At 46.7% G+C, this 20,374-nt stretch overlaps 1 protein-coding gene across 1 annotated transcript in view; it reads right to left on the bottom strand.

The window, feature by feature from the left end:
* PMF1 (polyamine modulated factor 1) overlaps nt 1–20,374 on the bottom strand; it is a 41,789-nt gene that overhangs the window by 1,120 nt on the left and 20,295 nt on the right. Inside the window, exons 2-4 of the mRNA XM_003415147.4 lie at nt 3,339–3,444; nt 2,216–2,316; nt 692–887 (exon numbers count right to left, since the gene is read on the bottom strand). Of these exons, the coding sequence (XP_003415195.1) occupies nt 692–887; nt 2,216–2,316; nt 3,339–3,444 (403 nt within the window). The remainder of the gene's footprint in view (nt 1–691; nt 888–2,215; nt 2,317–3,338; nt 3,445–20,374) is intronic.

The raw sequence follows: 20,374 nt of genomic DNA, 5'->3' as shown, positions 1-20,374 counted from the left end.
AGCTGGATATGTAAATGTGGACACGGGAGAATCCCACAGTGCGGCCACCGTTCGACCCTACTGGAAACCCTCTCTTGGAGCGCATTTCTGGCCAACAAGAAAACACATCTCGTCACTTTGCACCCACGTCTGCTACCTGCGTCATCCAGCTCGGTTACCCTCTTCCCTCAACTTGGCCCCAAATAACTTTGGGCTGTTTTCAAAAATTACATTCACTATCAAAGGACACACATTTGTTACATGGAGCATATTTTTTAGATGTGTCAAAGGCTCTAAAGGTCGCTCCAGTGTAGGCACTTTAAGGATCCAGGCAGTCGTCCCATGGAGTAGAACGACCACTGGATACACAGGGTTTTAACTCCGGTTCTGCCATAGATGAGCTGTTACCTCGGGCAGGTCACCTGCCCTTTCGGGGACAGTTTGCTTCCGGGACACCCCAGGCTGCTGCAGCAGGGAGACGTGCCTGCGCTGTGGCCACTAGGAGAGCAGAGGTCCTGGGAAACCTGACTGCTGTGGCTGGTGAGGGGACCCCTGCACGTGTCCATGGAGACACAGCGAGCGTCAGGCCACAGTGGCAGGCTCTCCTGCTCCCTGTGAAGGACCTTAGGTTGGAGTGGAAGGAGCCACCGATTTGGGGATCCGAGGGGCTCCCAGGGCAGGAAGGGAAAGGGGGCAGGGCCCGGACACTGACCTGCCAGGCCTGCTGCCGGGCCTGCACCTGCAGCTGTAGCTCTTCCACCTGCCTGCGCCCGGCTAGGACGGCGTCCGCCAGCTGCCGGTTCTCAGCCTCCTGTTTCTGCACACGGCGCTGCAAGGCGTCCCGCTGCTGCAGGAGGTAGGGCGCCATGGCGCCACGCAGGTCTTCCTCCGGGATCCCACTAGGGCGCCTGCGGGGCCCACATGGGCACAGGGTGGGCGGAGAGGACGTGTCCGGGTGAGGGCTCTACTTTTAAAGTGCTTCACCCCCAAGTCAGATTGGCTTTCAAGGACGTCCTGTGGTTCTCCTCACCTCCCAAGACCCGCCGGCCCGCACAGCTCCTGTTCCCGATGGGAACACTCACCACCTGTCCTGAGCTTCAGTGCCCAAGGGTCTGCCTTGCCCCTTCTCACAGCCAGTATTTTAGCCTTCCCAAGCACACCCATATTCTCCTCGTCTCTGCCACATTACCCTCCTCCAGCTCTAACGCTCCAGGAGTAGAGGCTACTTTCCAGCCCTGTCTCTCCTTGTGACTGTGTGCCCTGCTGGGCCATTCACTCGATGAGCCTGGGAGCTAGAAAGATTGGGGGATGGCTGCCTGGGAGAGGGCCCAGCCCTAGGAGGCCCGGGATGTGTTGGCTGATGTGGGAAGATGAGGAAAGACAGGGCAGGGGAGGCAGAATGTCCAGTGAGCTCAGGTCAGCTCTGAGGGGCAGAGGGGTGGAAGCCACTGTAGGTTCCTTAAAACAAAAAATTTTTTTCAGTTGTAAAACTTAATTCTCTTAAGTATTAAGGTCACAAAGCATAGAAAAATTGCAAAGTACCCAAAATGTCTACTCCCTTTGGGCAAGATTCTGTTCAGGAAGAGGGCAATAGGAGGCAGGTAGCCTCAGGGCCTTTCCCCTCCACTCCTCTCCAGCCCCCTTCTCCATCCTGAACAGGACAGGACAGGCAGCTGGGTAGCCGTGGAAATGTGGGCTTTGGGAGAGGAGGTATTTGTCTGTCTTGTTCACTGCTGAATCTCTGACGTCTAAAACAGTATCAGCTGTATTATAGCAGGTGCTCTCTAGAGTTGAATGAACAAATGAATAAAGACCAGATGCCCAGGCCAGCCCCGTCTCCACAGGATTCCAAGGCTCGCTATTCCGCCTCCCCTCTCTCCCACAGGCCAAGCAGGTCCTGAAACGCGCCCCCCCAGGAAGGCCTCCCATAGTCCTGCCACAGACTACTTCCCTTCCTAACCCCTGACGACATGTACGCCCTGGCGCTCTCCTTCCCAAGGGGCACCATGCATTTCAGCCATCTTTGGTGACTGTTCAGTGTCTGTCCTGCCTTGTCCCTGTCAGAGGGTTCTCTCTCAGGGACCATGAGCCCAGTCCCTGCCTGTGGGTCCCTCATAAAGTCTCCTTCATGATGATAAAAGGCAGCCCCTTCCGCACCTCTACCCCCTGGGCTGGGGGAGCAGCTGAGAGAGGTCAGGGTCCCTGGCCCAGCTCACCTCCCGGCTCCCATCCTCACCATGCTGGCTCCTTGCAGTCTTTGCCTTCCTCCACAATTTTATCCAGGGCATTCAGGATTGCTTCCAGGTTCCCCTCCTGTTTAATTTCAGAAATTTCTTCCTGAAGAAAGGAGGAAGGCGCTGTAATGATACTAGACAAGCCCAGAGTAGAACTATGCTAAGCTGCTAACAGTGCTTAGTAAGATTCTGCCTGTGTCTTTATACTTTCCAGCTTTTCTGTGACAGGTGACTACGTAATTAAGGAGATAAAGTATGAAATGGAAAACATTTAGAATGAGCCTGCAGCGAGCCTCTTCCCACCACCCATCTAAGCCACCCAATCTCCCCACCTTGGCACTCATTGCCCCAGATCTGACCTTCCCAACCTATCCGCCCTGTTGCCCCACACCTGGGCACTCACCCTGTTCTGCTGGGTTCCTCACTCTCAGAGAGTGCAGGTGGCCCATTCCTGGGCCTGTGTCCCTGCTCAGGCAGCTGCCCCACCCCACCCTCCTCTCTACATATCCCCTCTTCTCTACACCCCACCCTCCTCTCTACACCCCACCTCTCCACCTCCACAGCAGCGTCCTCTCTGGCCATGGTGCCGCTGGGACCCCCACTCCCGGAGTGTGCTTTGCAACACCACATTGTGATGCTTAACAGGACCATCCTGGAGGATAACAGCATGGAAGTTCAACTCTCTAGAGAGGTCACAGCTACTTAAGGACACGAAAGAGATCATGTCCTTTTAACAGCCCTTGTACCATGCAGTTCCACTGACTTCTAACAGTTTATTAGATGCCTCCTCAGTGCCAGGCATTGTGCCAGGTGCTGGACATACAAAGATGAGTAAGACTCAGTCCTACCCTTGCTGAGCTCACCTGTCTAGTGGGGCAGACAACATATAAACACATGATTACAACAGAGGACAACTCCAGCAGGGGGCATTTAAAATACCCATGTTGGAGGGTGACTGATGCTGCAGCCTGCTGGGCATGAAGGGAGGTTCTAGGGACTGAGGAGACTGCAGGGCAGAGTAGTGTCCCTGCCCTCAGGACCCAAGTCAAGGATACCTGCTAGTATCTGCCAAGTGACATGACTATCTCAAATGCCTTCCCTAATTCTCCTCTATTGCCAACTCACCCAGATAGATGTCTGCAACTGAGTTATAAACTTGTCATAGATCCGCTGTGTCATCTCAGGCTGCAACTGGTAGAAGCGCTTGTAACAGTCAGTGAACCTCTGGTAGCTGGTGGGAAGGAGAGAAGACAGAGGTGGGAGGGTCACACAGCCGGTCACTGTACTCTTGTCAGGGCACCCCGCTTCTCTTCAAAGGAGTGTAAGCTTTGTCCACGATTCTGGTTAAAGGCAGTGGATGCAAGATGTCCACCTGCAGTTCCAGTCACGAGGAATGCGCCAAACCTTAGCGTGCATAAAACACCAGGAGGGCTGGGGGGTGGCCTGAGAATTTCTGACCCTATAGGAAAAAGTAGAACTGCCCCATAGAGTTTCCAAGGAGCAGCTGGTGGATTCGAACTACTGACCTTTTGGTTAGCAGCTGAGCTCTTAAGCACTACACCACCAGGGCTCTGTGAACAAGTTCCCAGGTGACGCTGATGCTGTTAGTCAGGGGACCACACTTTGAGAACCTCTGGCCTAAATTCATCTTGATTATTCCTGTCCGCTGCACGGGCCCTGGATTAGGAAGGGCATGTGGCCTCTGGGAAGGCTTCCTCACGCCTATAAAGAGCCACTGAGGAAGAGACCAACTGCTTCTGTAGGACACTGCTGTGTCCAGGTGACACCTCCAGTTCCCAGCAACCCCGGGAAGCCCTGGCCCTAGGGTAGAGCTCACACCCTAAGGAGCGGAGCAGAAAGAAGGAAAGAACTGAGGTCTCTGATGTTGTCAAGCAGCTGAAAACACCAACCTGGAGCCACCTTTCTTCATGTGAGGTAGTGGTTTTCTCTTATTGTTCAGGCCATTTTAAATCGAATTTCTGTTACTAGCAGCTGAGAACATCCTCACTCACGCATCCCTTGTAGCTGGAAGGATCAAAAGGTACCCAGCCTATCTCAGTGCCTTGCCTCCTCTTGGACAAAGATACTCAATTAACTCGCTTGGCTGTTTCTGCTCCCTCCTCCTTGTTCTCTTGCCCATCTCTCTGCCTACGCTCTCGGGCCCTTCCCCTTCAACTCAGTGCTTGCTAGGAGCTCGGTGGCCACGCAGGCACTGGTGTTCAGGGGTGAAGAGACTGACACGGCCCTCCTGGAGTTTACAGTAGAGGGAGAGACAAACAGCAAGCATGCATAGGAAGGAATACAGGTAATCACTACATGTGTGCAGAGTGCTTAGATGGAAAGGGGCCTGGGTTACGGGGCTGAGAGAGTGTGTCACGAGGATCCTCTTTAGGTTGGGGGCCAGTGAAGGCTTCTGATGAAGCAACGTTCAACCAACCTGCACAGAGTTCTGAGCTGAGGAGGTGTCTTCAAACACAGGAAAGCATGCAATAATGCTTTACCGAGTCAGAATTCTCCTTGGTGAGACTGCAGGGCCCTGGATAAAGAGAGGACTATGTACCTGGAACCCCATACATCTCCCCCCAGGGAATCACTGCTGGCTTCCTTTCCCTAAGTCTCTCTGGGCCTCCCCACCCCGCCCAATCCACACCCCCAAACTCATTTTCTAAAACAGGGGAAGAGTAAGAGCAGGGGTGTGCTGGAGCCAGCTCACAGCAACTTGCAAGAGCCAACTGTTAACTTTCCAGGAAATTTGTGAACCAGTTGTTAAACATAGCCATGATTAAAAATTAAATTATATAAGCTTCCAATTAAATAAATATTAAGAACAAAGATACTAAATGCTCAAAACTTACCACTTCCTAACTATTCTACCACATTTTACTCTGCTCTTGAGGTTACCTGCACTTACTTCATCTCTCTGGTGAAAATACTATATAAAGGTACCTATCCCTATAAAAAAAAAAAATCCCTATTTCTTCCTTGGAAACCCTATGGTGCAGGTCTACTCTGTCCTATAGGGTTGCTGTGAGTCAGAATCGACTTGACAGCAACGGCAATGGGTATCCCTTCCCAGGGGCTCTGGTGGCACAGTGGTTAAGTGTTTGGCTGCTAACCAAAAGGTCAGCAGTTCAAATCCACCAGTCGCTCCTTGGAAACCCCATGAGGCAGTTCTACTCTGTCCTATAGGGTCGCTATGAGTCATAATCGAATTGATGGCAATGGTTTTGTTTTTTTGTTTTTGGTATCCCTTCCCAACTCTGGTCAGTGACATCATATTGATAGCTTAGGAGTATGTAGACTTCAGAAATTGCAAACGCTACAAATCAATGCTTTCCTCAGACAGCTGGTTGTTAAGCACTTACCAACACACTTGAGTAAGGGTGACACAATCTCCCACCTAGTCATCAATGATACACATTCAATATTAGCACCTTGGAGGCTAAGCCTAAGGCATCAAAGGAAAATACAAAGAACTGATATGGGTGTCCCTTCAACCCTCAGCACAGTCCCAACATCTTGTTTTGCTGCTGGCCCCACTAGCCACGTAGTCTGTGGCTACTCGGAGGAACGCGGAGGAACATATGACGTCTGACCAAGCGGGGCTGGAATGGAAACTGGGTAATTGTGGCTGAACCAGGTTTGGCGTGGACACGGGAAATCCTGTTCTTCACCCCAGGCCCCTCGGCAGGCGGAGGGCCTGAGCTGGGTGTAGCTCTCTGCTCAGGCAGCTGGCAGCAGAGAGGGGGTTCCGCCCCACAGGGCTGCCCCGGAACTCTTCTGGAGCCCCCTTTGGGGTTTGAGAATCCAATGACTGTGAAAGACCTCAGAGGCCTGCACATTTGTAATAATACCCAAGATGGGGAATTCATGCTGCCCAGGCCACTGCGGCTTAACCAGGGAGGGAAGACAGCCAGGCTGGGGGCCAATGTCAGAGAGCACAGGAGGAAAGCGATTCCTTTCTGAGCACCAGCACAGACTTGGGAATGGTTTGAATGCCCTTGTGGATTTCCTAAAATATATACTGAGGAAGAAGTAGGAAAGTGATGCATTTTAGAAAACATTCATGCCTCCTACCCCCAAGTGTCCAATCTTATCTTCTCACGCAAACTGTTTATAGGAAACCCATCTGCCACATTGCTGGATCTACTCGGTGTCCAGAACAGGGTTACGTGCACAGCAGCTGTGAGACGCTCTGTAGGTGGGGCAGCCGGGGCTGAGTGAGACCTGCCCCACTTCTAGCCACCTCTCCCACTCTGGGGCCCAGGGTCCCAAGGTCTAGGCTGCTTGGGCAGAGAAGTCCTCCCAACAAGCATCCCCAACAGCTTCTATGGCCAATGCCTCTCCTTGGCCCACTAGGACATCCTCCTGGCCTTGGAATTCCAAGGGGCCACTCAGCTACGCTCTGGGTAAGTGCACTGGCTTTAAGGACAGACTGCCTGGGTTCAAATCCCACCTTTACCTCTCATCACCTGAGTGATGTTGGACCATCTCTTTACCTTGATAAGCCTCAGTTTCCTCCTTTGTCAAATGGGGATAACTGTATCTATACCTCTCAAAATTACTGTGTGGATTAAATGAGGTCACATACATAGTTAGCACACTGCCTAGCATACTGAAATGGTATGTTACCTATAGCTGTTACTGTTCTCAAAAGAACAGCCCTCCTCGCCCCCTCGGAGGGGTAGAGCGTGGTCAGTGACTTGGCCCCCACACTCAGGAATCTCTCCTGCCAGACGCCGGTGCTTAAGAAATGCATCTTGGTTGCAATTAGGATTTGTCCCCACTACAGAAAAAAGGCTACGTTGTGGCTTTACCATCGTGAAAGTAATTTTTTTGAATTGTGCTTTAAGTGAAAGTTTACAGCTCAAGTTAGTTTCTTATACAAAAATTTATACACACATTGTTATATGACCCTAGTTGCTCTCTCTATAATGTGACAGCACACTCCTCCTTTCCACCCCAGATTTTCCACGTCCACTCAACCAGCAACTATTCCTTTCTGCCTTCTCACCTCGCCTCCGGACAGGAGTTGCCCATTTATTCTCATGTATCTACTTGAACTAAGAAACACACTCTTTACAAGTACCATTTTATGTCTTATAGCCCAGTCTAATCTTTATCTGAAGAGTTGGCTTTGGGAGTGGCTTAAGTTCTGGATTAACGGAGAGTCTGGGGGCCATGTCTTCCGAGGTTCCTCCAGTCTCAGAGACCAGTAAGTCTGGTCTTTTTACTAGAATTTGAGTTCTACACCCTGCTTTTCTCCTATTCTGTAAGGGATTCTCTGTTATGTTCCCTGTCAGGGTGGTCATTGGTGGTAGCCACACACCATCTAGTTCTTCTGGTCTCAGGCTGATGGAGTCTCTTGTTTATGTGGCCCTTTCTGTCTCTTGGGCTAGTATTTTCCTTGTGTCTTTGGTGTTCTTTAGTCTCTTTTGCTCCAGGTGGGCCCGGGCCAACTGATGCATCTTAGATGTCCACTCACTAGCTTTTAAGACCCCAGATGCCTCTCACCAAAGTGGGATGCAGAACACCTTCTTAGTAAACTTTGTTATGTCAGTTGAGCTAGATGTCCCCTGAAACCACGGTCCCCAGACCCCTGGCCCTGCTATTCTGTCCCTTGAAGTGTTTGGTTGTATTCAGGAGACTTCTTAGGTTTTGGTTTAGTCCAGTTGTGCTGACTTCCCCTGTATTGTGTGTGTTATCTCTTCCTTTACCTAAGATAATTATTCTCTACTATCTAGTTTTTTTTTTTATCTAGTTAGTGGATACCCCTCTCCCTCCCTCCCCACCCTCGTAACCATCAAAGAACGTTTTCTTCTGTATTTAAACCTTTTCTTGAGTTCTTGTAATAGTGGTCTTATACGATATTTGTCCTTTTGCAATTAATTTCACTCAGCATAATGCCTTCCAACCATGTTATGAGATGTTTTGCAGATTTGTTATTCTTTATCCTTGCATAGTATTCCATTGTGTGAATATACCATAATTTGTTTATTCATTTGTCCATTGATAGGCACCTAGGTTGTTACCATCTTTTTGCTATTGTGAACAGTGCTGCAATGAACATGGGTATACATGTATCTATTCATGTGACGGCTTTTTTCTCTAGGATATATTCCGAGGAGTGGGATTGCTGGATCATATAGTACTTCTGTTTCTAGCTTTTTAAGGAAGTGCCACATTGATTTCCAAAGTGGTTGTACCATTTTACATTCCCACCAGCAGTCTCTCCACAACCTCTCCAACATTTATTATTTTATGTTTTTTGGATTAATGCCAGCCTTGTTGGGTGAGATGGAATCTCATTGTAGTTTTGATTTGCATTTCTCTAATGGCTAATGACTGTGAGCATTTCCTCATGTGTCTGTTAGCTGCCTGAGTGTCTTGCCTGTTCATATCCTTTGCCCATTTTTTTAATTGGGTTGTCTTTTTGTTGTAGAGGTTTTACAATATCTGGTAGATTTTAGAGATTAGACCCTAATCAGATATGTTGTAGCCAAAATTTTTTTCCCAGTCCATAGGTTGTCTTTTTACTCTTTTGGTGAAGTCTTTTGATTAGCAAGTGTTTGATTTTTAGGAGCTCCCAGTTATCTAGTTTCTCTTCCGGTATTTGTGCTTTGTTAGTAATGTTCTGTATTCTGTTTATGCCATGTATTAGGGCAGTGAAAGTAATTTTTAAAAACCACATTTATTAAGTCTTAAAACTGAGATGACTATATTAACTGACTTTAACCTGCTTTTTTCCCTTAAACATGTATAACGCAATATTTGAGATGCTGTCACTGTTCTGGAACTCACTGAAAAACCATTTCATTTACTGCCCTAAAAATTCATCATAAATTGTTACAGAAGTTTAACTTAAAAAAAAATTTTTTTAACTTCAAAATATTTAAACTCAGAATCAATTTAAGCTCTCGTGGTTTACCAGTCTGTCAGCTTATATATGTAGATAAGTGGTGCAGGGCACCACAGAAAGATGAAAGAGGCACAGACAAGTAAACAGACCACTTCAGTAACACATGGTCAGGCAATATGTGTACACAGTGCTATTTTTGTTTTTGTTATTGCTGGGTGCCATTGAGTCACTTCCGACTCACAGCAACTATCTTAGTTATCTAGTGCTGCTATACCAGAAATACCACACGTGGATGGCATTAACAAACAGAAGTTTATTTTCTCATAGTTTAGAAAGCTAGAAGTACAAATTCAGGGCACCAGCTCCAGGGGAAGGCTTTCTCTGTTGGCTCTGGGGGAAAGTCCTTGTCATCAATCTTCCCCTGGCTCTTTTTGCTTGGTGGTAATGAGGTCCCTCTCCTCTCTGCTTACTTCTCTCTTTTATATCTCAGAAAAGATTGATTTAAGATACAACCTAATCCTATAGATTGAGTCCTGCCTCATTAACATAACTGCCTCTAATCCTGCCTCATCAGCATTATAGAGGTAGGATTTATAACACATAGGAAAATCACATCAGATCACAAAATGATGGACAACTACACAATACTGGGAATCATGGCCTAGCAAAATTGATACACATTTTTGGGGGATACAATTCAATTCATAGCGACGACCCTAAGTACAACAGAATGAAATATTCCCAGGTCCTGCTCCATCCTCACCATCATTGCTATATTTGAGCCCGTTGTTACAGTCACTGTGTCAGTTTATCTCGTTGAGGGTCTTCCTCTTTTTCACTCACCCTCTTCTTGACCAAGCATAATGTCCTTCTCCAGGGACTGGTCCCTTTTGATAATATGTCCGAAGTACTTGAGACAAAGTCTCACCATCCTCGTTTCCAAGGAGCACTCTGGCTGTACTTCTCCCAAGACAGATTTGTTCATTCTTCTGGCAATCCATGGTATATTCAATATTCTTCCAATACCATAATTCAAAGGCATCAATTCTTCTTCAGTCTTCCTTATTCATTGTCCAGCTTCCAAATGCATATGAGGCAATGAAAAATACCATGGCTTGGGTCAGGCACACCTTAGTCCTCAAAGTGACATCTTTGCTTTTTAACATTTTTAAGAGGTCTTTTGCAACAGATTTGCCCAATGCAGTATGTCGTTTGACTTCCTGACTGCTGCTTCCATGGGCATTGATTGTGGATCCAAGTAAAATGAAATTCTAGACAACTTCAATCTTTTCTCCATTTACCATGATGTTGCTTATTGGTCTAGTTGTGAGGATTTTTGTTTTCTTTATGTTGAAGTATAATCCATACTGAAGGCTGTGGTCTTTGGTCTGCATCAGTAAGGGCTTCAAGCCCTCTTTACTTTCAGCAAGCAAGGTTGTGTCATTTGCATACCGTAGGTTGTTAATGAGTCTTCTTCCAATCCGGATTCAGTGTTCTTTTTCATATAGTCCAGTTTCTTGGATTAGGTGTTCGGCACACATATTGAACAAGCGTGGTGAAAGGATACAACTCTGACACACACTTTTCCTGACTTTAAACCCTGCTGTATCCCCTTGTTCTGCTGGAACAGTCAAGTATTCTGGAATTTCAGTTCTTCACAATGTTACCTATAATTTGTTATGATCCACACAATCAAATGCCTTTGCATAGTCAATAAAACACAGGTAGACATTTTCCTATGGGAGCCAAAAAGGGAGCCCTGGTAACCCTGTGTGTTACCCAACTGAACGCCTATTCACAAACTTTCCACTAGAGGGCAGGCGGGGCCTGGCACCTCATCCCAGTAAAGGAGTAGAGGGGTGAGAAGACTGACTCCAAGCTGGGCATCAGTGTGACAACCCAAATCCATGCCCCCACCCCAACGTGCCACCGATACAGCTGCCTTGTTTCATTAAGAAACATTTCTCTGTTTAGTCTTTTTCCCTTTCTCCTTTCTCATGTGTATGTACTCTGGGTAGCCCCAGGACTGAGAAAGGGGAGAGAGAAAAAGACCAAACATAGAAATGTTTAATGAAAATAAGAGGAAAATCTCCAGGTCACTGATTCAAGACGAATGGCTATATTAAGAAGTTATCTTTTAAAAATTAATCTTAATTATTTCTTTAGGTTATTAGGTCTTGGGCTAATTTAACCTTTCTTTTTTTGGATGCTTCTTTTGGAAACTGCTAGAAAACTTAACAGTGAGAATCTGAAACTGAGATACGTTTTCTGGGGAAAAAAAACCTTCTGATTTGATAAATATTAGCATGAAGATAAAAAATAACATCAGGATAATTGTATTCATTTATTCAACAAATACTAAGCACTGAGCATGTGCCAGGCTGAGCTTGGTGGTGCAAACCCAAAGATGAGAAAGATACAGTCCCTGCCTCAAAGGGTGTATCGTGTACAGGGGAAGACAGCTCAGTCCAGGAAAATCAGGGCAGGATAGCACGGGGGACCTGCAGGGGGCTCAGGGAAGACTCTGGAGAAGCAATGTCTGAGATCTCAGAGAATGGGGTGGGCCAGAAGACAGAAGGGCAGCAGGTACTAAGACCCAGGCAGCATGGCGGAGGGTAGGGCGCATGCGTGTGTGTGTGCACACATACTGTGTGTGTGTGCATATATTGTGCAGCTATAATAACCACAGGCAATGTTTACTGAACACTGACTAGCAGCAGGCACTGTTCCAAGCACACTATACGCAGTAGCTCATTTAATCGTCACAGCCACCTTATGAGGTAGGTTCTATTATCATCATTCCCATTTTGCAGGTGAGGACGCTGAGGCACAGAGAGGTTAAGAAGCTTGCCCAAGGTCACACAGCTCAGATGTTGTGGAGCTGGGATTCAACCGAAGCTGGCTGGCCCTGGATCAGGTGCTCTTGGCCGCCAGGATGCTCTGCCTGGAGCCGAGGAGGGGCAGGCAGAGAGCAGCCAGGCGCATACAGAACCCGGATCGTATCATGATGGGCGTGAGGAGCTAGAAAAGGGTGTTAAGCAGGGATGTGATGTGGGCAGATCTGCATTTTAGGAAGCTCCCTCGGGCTGCTGTGTGAGGGCGGACTCAGGAGGCACAGCTGAGAGGACGGCAGAAGCAGGGCGATAGAGAGAGGCGGATGTCTGAAAACATTTAAAGACAGAGAACCAGCATGAGGTGCTGAAGCCACAAGCCACACTTCTCAGGTCTGATGAGTCTCCCACACGCCAGGGACGAGTAACTGCCAGCAGCATGCATCACTGCGCATTCAAAGAGGGTGAGATCTTTCTGAGGCAGTCACAGTACTTGGAATATTTTATATATTAAACCGCTCTTCTTCCTGTGAAGAACTGTTTTCCATGAAGAGCAACAGTCTTTGCCACTAGTTTAAATCTACCAGCCCATGTACAGGTGCAGTCAGCCCTCTTTGCCGCTCACCGTCAGACTTGGGCTTTAAGTCACTTTACGCCAACCTCACTGCACAGCACACCCCAGACCAGAAGCCTGGACCGCAGAGCCTGAGTCAGACCCAGTGTGGCATCTAAAAACTTGAGACTGGCCAACCACCTCTCGCTTCCTCACCCCCAGCCCCATGGGACTGACACCAGGTATAGCACAGCTGCCAGGGCGCTGTGGGGACCTGAGGCCAGACCCTGCTTTTTCTCTGAATAGTGCTAACTGGTCTGCAACCTGGGCCCCACAAACACCACCTCTCACCAACTGCCTCTCTCTTGGCAGGACCTGACTATCACAAAACACAGAAAGGGGGCAACCTTGTTTGCTTGCTTTGGCAACAGGAGCATCACTGTTTCTCAGAAGGCCCAGGAGGCTGTGAGGACAGAAAAGAACCCTTCCTTCTTCACAGGACAAGGCACAGGTTTCAAATGGTGGACTCCGACAGGGCCATGTTTCTGTGCTCAAAGCCTGAGGAAGGACGGATTTGGGAGCCTTCTCCCAGCCAAGCCAATGAAGGGAAGATGCTCTAACTGAAGACACTGGAGTGTGAACGTGCAGCCCAGAGCCCAGCATGGCTGATGATCTCCCAGTCAGTCTGGGGTGCATCATATGATCTGTCCTCCTGTTGTTTGGTGCCGTTGGGTCAGTTCCGACTAAGAGAGACCCTATGTACAACAGAACAAAACGCTGTGCCATGCCCACAATTGTTCTTATGCTTGAGCCCCTTGTTGCAGCCACTGTGGCAATCCATCTCATTGAGGGTCTTCCTCTTTTCTGCCGACCCTGTACTTCACCAAGCATGATGTCCTTCTCCAGGGACTAATCCCTCCTGACAACACGTCCAAAGTATGTAAGACGCAGTCTCACCATCCTTGCTTCTAAGGAGCATTCTGGTTGTACTTCCTCCAAGACAGGTTTGTTTGTTCATTTGGCAGTCCATGGTATATTCAATATTTTTCGCCAACACCACAATTCGAAGGCATCAATTCTTTGGTCTTCCTTATTCACTGTCCAGCCTTCACATGTATATGATGTGACTGAAAATACCATGGCTTGGATCAGGCTCACCTTAGTCTTCAAGGTGACATCTTTGCTCTTCAACACCTTGAAGAGGTCCTTTGCAGCAGATTTACCCAATGCAATGCGTCTTTTGATTTCTTGACTGCTGCTTACATGGGTGTTGATTGTGGATCCAAGTAAAACGAAATCCTTGACAACTTTAATCTTTTCTCCGTTTATCATGATGTTGCTCACTGGTCCAGTTGTGAGTATTTTTGTTTTCTTTATGTTGAGGTGTAAGCCATACTGAGGGTTGTGGTCTTTGATCTTCATTAGTAAGTGCTTCAAGTCCTCTTCACTTTCAGCAAGCAAGGCTGTGTCATCTGCATAATGCATGTTGTTAATGAGTCTTCCTCCAATCCTGATGCCCCACTCTTCTTCACATAGTCCAGCTTCTCCGATTATTCGCTCAGCATACAGATTGAATAGGTATGGTGAAAGAATACAACCCTGATGCACACTTTCCCTGACTTTAAACCACACAGTATTCCCTTGTTCTGTCCAAACAACTGCCCCTTGATCTATGTACAGGTTCCTCACGAGCACAATTAAGTGCTCTGGAATTCCCATGCTTCACAATGTTATCCATAATTTGTTATGATCCACACAGTCGAATGCCTTTGCATAGTCAGTAAAACAGGTAAACATCCTTCTGGTATTCTCTGCTTTAAGCGAAGATCCACCTGACATCAGCAATGATATACCTGGTTCCATGTCATCTGAATCCGGCTTGAATTTCTGGCAGTTCCCTGCAGATACACTGCTGTAGCCACTTCTGAATGATCTTCAGAAAAATTTTGTTTGTGTGTGATATTAATGATACCAAATGAAACCCACTGCCGTCGAGTTGATTCCAACTCATAGCAACCCTATAGGACAGAGTAGAACTGCCCCACAGAGTTTCCAAGGAGCGCCTGGCAGATTCAAACTGCCGACCTTTTGGTTAGCAGCTTAACCACTACGCCACCAGGGTTTCTGGTATTAATGATATTGTTCAATAATTTCTGCATTCAGTTGGATCACCTTTCTTAGGAATAGGCATAAATACGGATTTCTTCCAGTCGGTTGGCCGGGTAGTTGTCTTCCAAATTTCTTGGCATATATGACTGAGCACTTTCAGTGCTGAAATCTGTTTGCTGAAACATCTCAATCGATATTCCATCAATTCCTGGAGCCTTGTTTTTCGCCAATGCCTTCAGAGCACCTTGGACTTCTTCCTTCGGTACCATCGGTTCCTGATCATATGCCACCTCTTGAAAAGGTTGAATATCGACTAATTCTTTTTGCTATAATGACTCTGTGTATTCCTTCCACCTTCTTTTGATGCTTCCTGCATCGTTTAATATTTTCCCCATAGAATCCTTCACAATTGCAACTCGAGGCTTGAATTTTTTCTTCAGTTCTTTCAGCTTGAGGAGCGCTGAGCATGTGAGCGTGTTCTTCCCTTTTGGTTTTCTATCTCCAGCTCGTTGCACTTCACTTTGTCTTCTCGAGCTGTCCTTTGAAATCTTCAGTTCTTTTACTTCATCAATTCTTCCTTTTGCTTTACCTGCTCGATGTTCAAAAGCAAGTTTCAGAGTCTCTTCTGACATCCATTTTGGTTTTTTCTTTCTTTCCTGTCTTTTTAATGATCTCTTGCTTTCTTCACGTATGATGTCCTTGATGTCATTCCACAACTCATCTGGTCTTCAGTCATTAGTGTTCAACGCATCAAATCTGTTCTTGGGATGGTCTCTAAATTCAGGTGGGATATACTCAAGGTCATACTTTGGCTCTTGTGGACGTGTTCTAATTGGCTTCAGTTCCAACTTGAACTTGCATATGAGCGATTGGTCTGTTCCACAGTCGGCCCCTGGCCTTGTTCTGACTGATGACACTGAGAGCTTTTCCATTGCCTCTCTCCACAGGTGTAGTCGATTTGAGTCCTGTGTATTCCATCTGGTGAGGTCCATGTGTATAGTCACTGTTTATGTTGGTGAAAAAAGGTATCTGTAATGAACAAGTTGTTGATCTTGCAAAATTCTATCATGTGATCTCTGGCACTGTTTCTATCACCAAGGCCATATTTTCCAACTATGGATCCTTCTTCTTTGTTTCCAACTTTCGCGTTCCAATCACCAGTAATTATCAATGCATCCTGATTGCATGTTTGGTCAATTTCAGACTGCAGAAGCTGGTAAAATCTTCAGTTTCTTCATCTTTGGCCTTAGTGGTTGGTGTGTAAATTTCAATAGTAGTTGTATTAACTGGTCTTCCTTGTAGGCATATGGATATTATCCTATCACTGACAGAGTTGTACTTCAGGATAGATCTCGAAATGCTTTTTGACAATGAATGCAATGCCATTCCTAGCACAGTATACCATATGATCGTCCATTTCAAAATGGCCAATACCAGCCCATTTCAGCTCAGTAATGCCTAGGATATTGATATTTATGTGTTCCATTTCATTTTTGACAACTTCCAATTTTCCTAGATTCATACTTCATACATTCCACATTCTGATTATTAATGGATGTTTGCAGCTGTTTCTTCTCATTTTGAGTTGTGCCACATCAGCAAATGAAGGTCCCGAAGGCTTTACTCCAACCATGTCATTACAGTCAATTCTACTTTGAGGAGGCAGCTCTTCCCCAGTCATCTTTTGAGTGCCTTCCAACCCGAGGGGCTCATCTTCCAGCACTATATCAGACAATGTTCCGCTGCTATTCATAAGGTTTTCACTGGCTAATGCTTTTCAGAAGTAGACCATCAGGTCCTTCTTCCTAGTCTGTTTTAGTCTGGAAGCTCAGCTGAAACCTGTCCTCCGTGGGTAACCCTGCTGGTATCTGAATACCGGTGGCATAGCTTCCAGCATCACAGCAACACGCAAGCCCCCACAGTATTACAAACTGACAGACACATGGGAGGACATGTGAGGATACTAGCATTTACTACACATAGACTAATGTCCCAGGTATAAGTACTGTGTCCTTGAGCCTGAGGGCTTAAAAACACTTTTAACTTAGTGACTTGAGCGGGTGGGGGGGAGGCAATATTTGCATACATCTTAAAATTCTTCATTCCTCCTGAACATTTACTGAGCCCCTTCTATGTGGAGACCAGCATTGAGTAAGTTCCCATTTAACCAATGAGGGGAAGGATGTTCCAGTGAGGAGATGCAGCAAGTGGAAAGAAGAGGTAGCAAGGATGGGGGAGAGTGGTCGCACTAGATGCAAAAGAGCTTGTGTGCATGTGTGTGTTTGTGTGTGAGTATGCACTTGTATGCAGGTGTGCATGCGTATATTATGCACCATGGCCCTGACTTGAGCTGAAGAGATGGGGGTTGGGGAAGAAGGCATAAGTGCTTGTATATTGTGCTATGGAGCTTGTATTTGATTCTGGAAGCAACCCTGAGCCAATCAAGCATTTTAAGCAGGAGCCAGACACAATCTGAGCTGTAGATTGGAGGGAAGTGGAAGGACTGAGGCTGGTGCAATTCTCCAGATGGCGAGGGCCAGAACTAGAGCAGTGGTGGTGGGATGGAAAGGAGGGGACTGACTGAGGAGGAGCTGCAGTCAACAGGGCTTGGTAGTTGGCTAAAAGGAGGGTGCAGGGAAGGAGGAGTCAAAGCGGTCTTCCAAATCTCTCGCTTAGAGAATGGGTAGATGGTGGCACTTCAACCAAGTTAGGGACCACAGAAAAAGAGGGGAAGGAGAATTCCTGTTTCAGCCATGCTGAGCTTGATGGTTCTATGGGACACTGAGTGGAGTTTTCTAGCACTAGACTGTTAGAGGTCTGAAGCCCAGGACAGAGATGTTGCTTGGGAACTGTCACTTATTCCAAAACTATTCACTGAGTCTCTCTTATGTGCCAGGCACCGTGATAAGTAATGAATAGAGTGTGGTGACAACACAGACAAGATCCTGTTCTCAAGGACCTTACATTTTATATAGGGAAGGTAGACCACGAAGAAGTACACAAGTAGACAGTAGAATGGCACACTGTGATAGGTGCTTGAGGGAATAAAACAAGGTGCCATGATAAAGAACAACCAGGGGAGAGAGGCAGCTTTAGCGAGGTGGTCAGGGAGGAGATGGAAGACCATTCCTGGCAGAGAAAACAATAAGTGCAAATGCTCTGAGGCAGGAAAGCCCTTGACATTCTAGGTAATAAGAGGAGGTCAGTATGGCTGAGTATGATTGGAGGGCCACAAGAGGTAGGCAGAGGCTAGAGTATGCAGGGCCTCAGAAGGCACGGGAAGGAGCAACGTGCAGCCACTGCAGGGCTTTCAGCAGCAGCAAGCCATCAGATAGGGTGGAGGCATGTGGAGGTAAAGAGAGGGCAAGACCAGAACCCTGAGGAACGTTCACATTTAAGGGACAGGTGGAGGAAGAGGAGCCCAAGAAGGAGCAGCTAGTGAGATAAAGTGGCAGAGAATAGTGCTGGAAGCCAAGGGAAAGATTTCAGAATCAGAAAAGTGGTCAACAGTTTCAAATGCTATAATGAGAGCAAGTTGGTTAAAGACTAAAAATAGTCCCAGCATCTAGCAACAAGGAGGTTATTAGTGACCTTGAAAGGAATAGTTTAAGGGAATGGACACAGCAAGGACAGACTGCACCGAGCTGAGGAAAAACTGGAGATGGGGAACTGGTGACTGGGAATGTAGAACCCTGAAGCCACTGTACTGGCTGTAAGGGGAAAGGATTGATGGGAGGCAGCTAGGACGAAGAACTGGACATCTCAGCCAAATTTATAGATGCAGAAACTCCTGTGGCCTCAATTTTGTCTACGAACCAGGTGCTGGGCTCATTTTCACTAACAGGGTGCATTGGCAGGAAGGGGGCCTGAGGAACACGATAAAGCTTTCAAAAGTTGCTGTGGAGAAGGGTAAGGCTGGGAGCCCGAGGGCCGTGGGCTCAGTGAGGACTCAGCTGAAGTCCCAGACTGTGACTTTGTGAGGCACCAACATCCACCTTGGTGTGGGACTCTGCAGTGCGGCTCAGCAGGCTGGTGTAGGGGTACAGAAGTGCAGACAGAACACTGAAGTTGGGGTTTATCAGTTGGTAGGTTGGATCGGAGAGCAAAGAAGCTGAGAAACAGGAGTGGGGCTACCATGCATCTCCAACTGAACTTGTCCAAAAGATGTCTTGATTTTCACCCCCAGACTTGTTTATCGCCCAGCCCTCAACCCTGTTCTTCCCTATCTCAGTAGATAGCATTCCCTCTACCTGACCACCTCAGTGAAGAGTTGGCATCCTCTTGGGGGACTCCTTCCCCTCATCTTCCCCACAATCCACTCTAACTCTAGTCAGCTCAAATCCACCCATGTCTTTCATCTCCACTGCATCTCTTGCCTGGAGCACAGCAACAGTCCTCCCCACTTCTACTGTGGCCCCCACTATGCAGTTGGCACCCGAGACACAGGGCTTTGGACTGACGAGCCTTTCAAGGGCAGGCAAAATGTCTTAGACTTAAGAAAAGTGGAATGGCTTAAAAAACACAAAAGTTCAAACTTGAACTAATAATTATTACTTTAAATGAATATAAAATGTACAATAAAAAATATGAAATGTAACATTATGTTAACTGCAATTTTTTTATAATTAGATAACAATTAAATTAATGTGGTATGTGAATGGTTTTCCCCCATAACCTGGTTTTTTTATTTCCCCACTATTCAATGTTATTCAAAATGGAATTTTAAACACCTGCATAATATTTTATTAGTTATCACAATTATATAACTATTCTTCAAATGTTGGACATTTTAGGTAGTTTTCAGTTATTTTCTATTGAACATTGTGCTATGATGAGTATCTTTTGTACATAAACCTTTTCTGAGCTTTTCATTTTGAAATAATTATAAATTTGCTGAAAGGTCAAGAAATGTGTTAACATGTTGCACAAATACAATACAATATCAAAATCAAGAAACTGACACGGGAACAAACCATAGTGCTTATTCAGTGCAGTTATACATGCACTCCTTTGAGAGAGAGAGTGTGTGTGTGTGTGCGCGCGTGCAGATCTCTGCAATTTCATTTCATGTGTAGCTTTGCGTAACTACCACCTAAATCAAGACACTGGGTGTTTTTTAATAGATTTGACATGATGTGGGCTGGGGTCTGAAAAACATCATGGTGTCTAGGGCTTAGGTAGATCTTCTCTTTTTTTTTTTTTTATGAAAGTTTACAGAACTAGTTTCTCATCCAACAGTTAGTACACGCATTGTTCTATGACATTGGTTAACAACCCCACAACATGTCAGCACTCTCCCACTCAACCCTGGGTTCCCTATTACCAGCTTTCCTGTTCCCTCCGGCCTTCCAGTCCCTGCCCCAGGGCTGGTGTGCCCCTTTGGTCTTGTTTTGTTCCATGGGCCTGGTGACTCTTTGGCTGAAGGGTAAAGCTCAGGGGTGACCTCATTTCTGAGCTGAAAGGGTATCTAGGGGCCATACTCTCAGGGTTTCTCCAGTCTCTGTCAGGCCAGCAAGTCTGGTCTTTCTTTTTGAGTTAGAATTTTGTTCTACATTTTTCTCCAGCTCTGTCTAGGGCCCTCTATTGTGATCCCTGTCAGAGTAGTCTGTGGTGGTAGCCGGGCACCATCTCGTTGTTCTGGACTCAGTCTGGTGGAGGCCATGGTAGATGTGATCCATTTGTCCTTTGGACTAATCTTTCCCTTGTATCTTTAGTTTTCTTCATTTTTCCTTGCTCCCGAAGGGGTGAGACCAGTGGAGTATCCTAGATGGCCGCTCACAGGCTTTAAAGACCCCAGACGCTACTCACC

Source organism: Loxodonta africana, chromosome 3, assembly GCF_030014295.1.
Source record: "Loxodonta africana isolate mLoxAfr1 chromosome 3, mLoxAfr1.hap2, whole genome shotgun sequence".
Lineage (NCBI taxonomy): Eukaryota > Metazoa > Chordata > Mammalia > Proboscidea > Elephantidae > Loxodonta > Loxodonta africana.
Note: the sequence above shows the minus strand (reverse complement) of the source record. Positions and strands in the feature narration are given on the sequence as shown.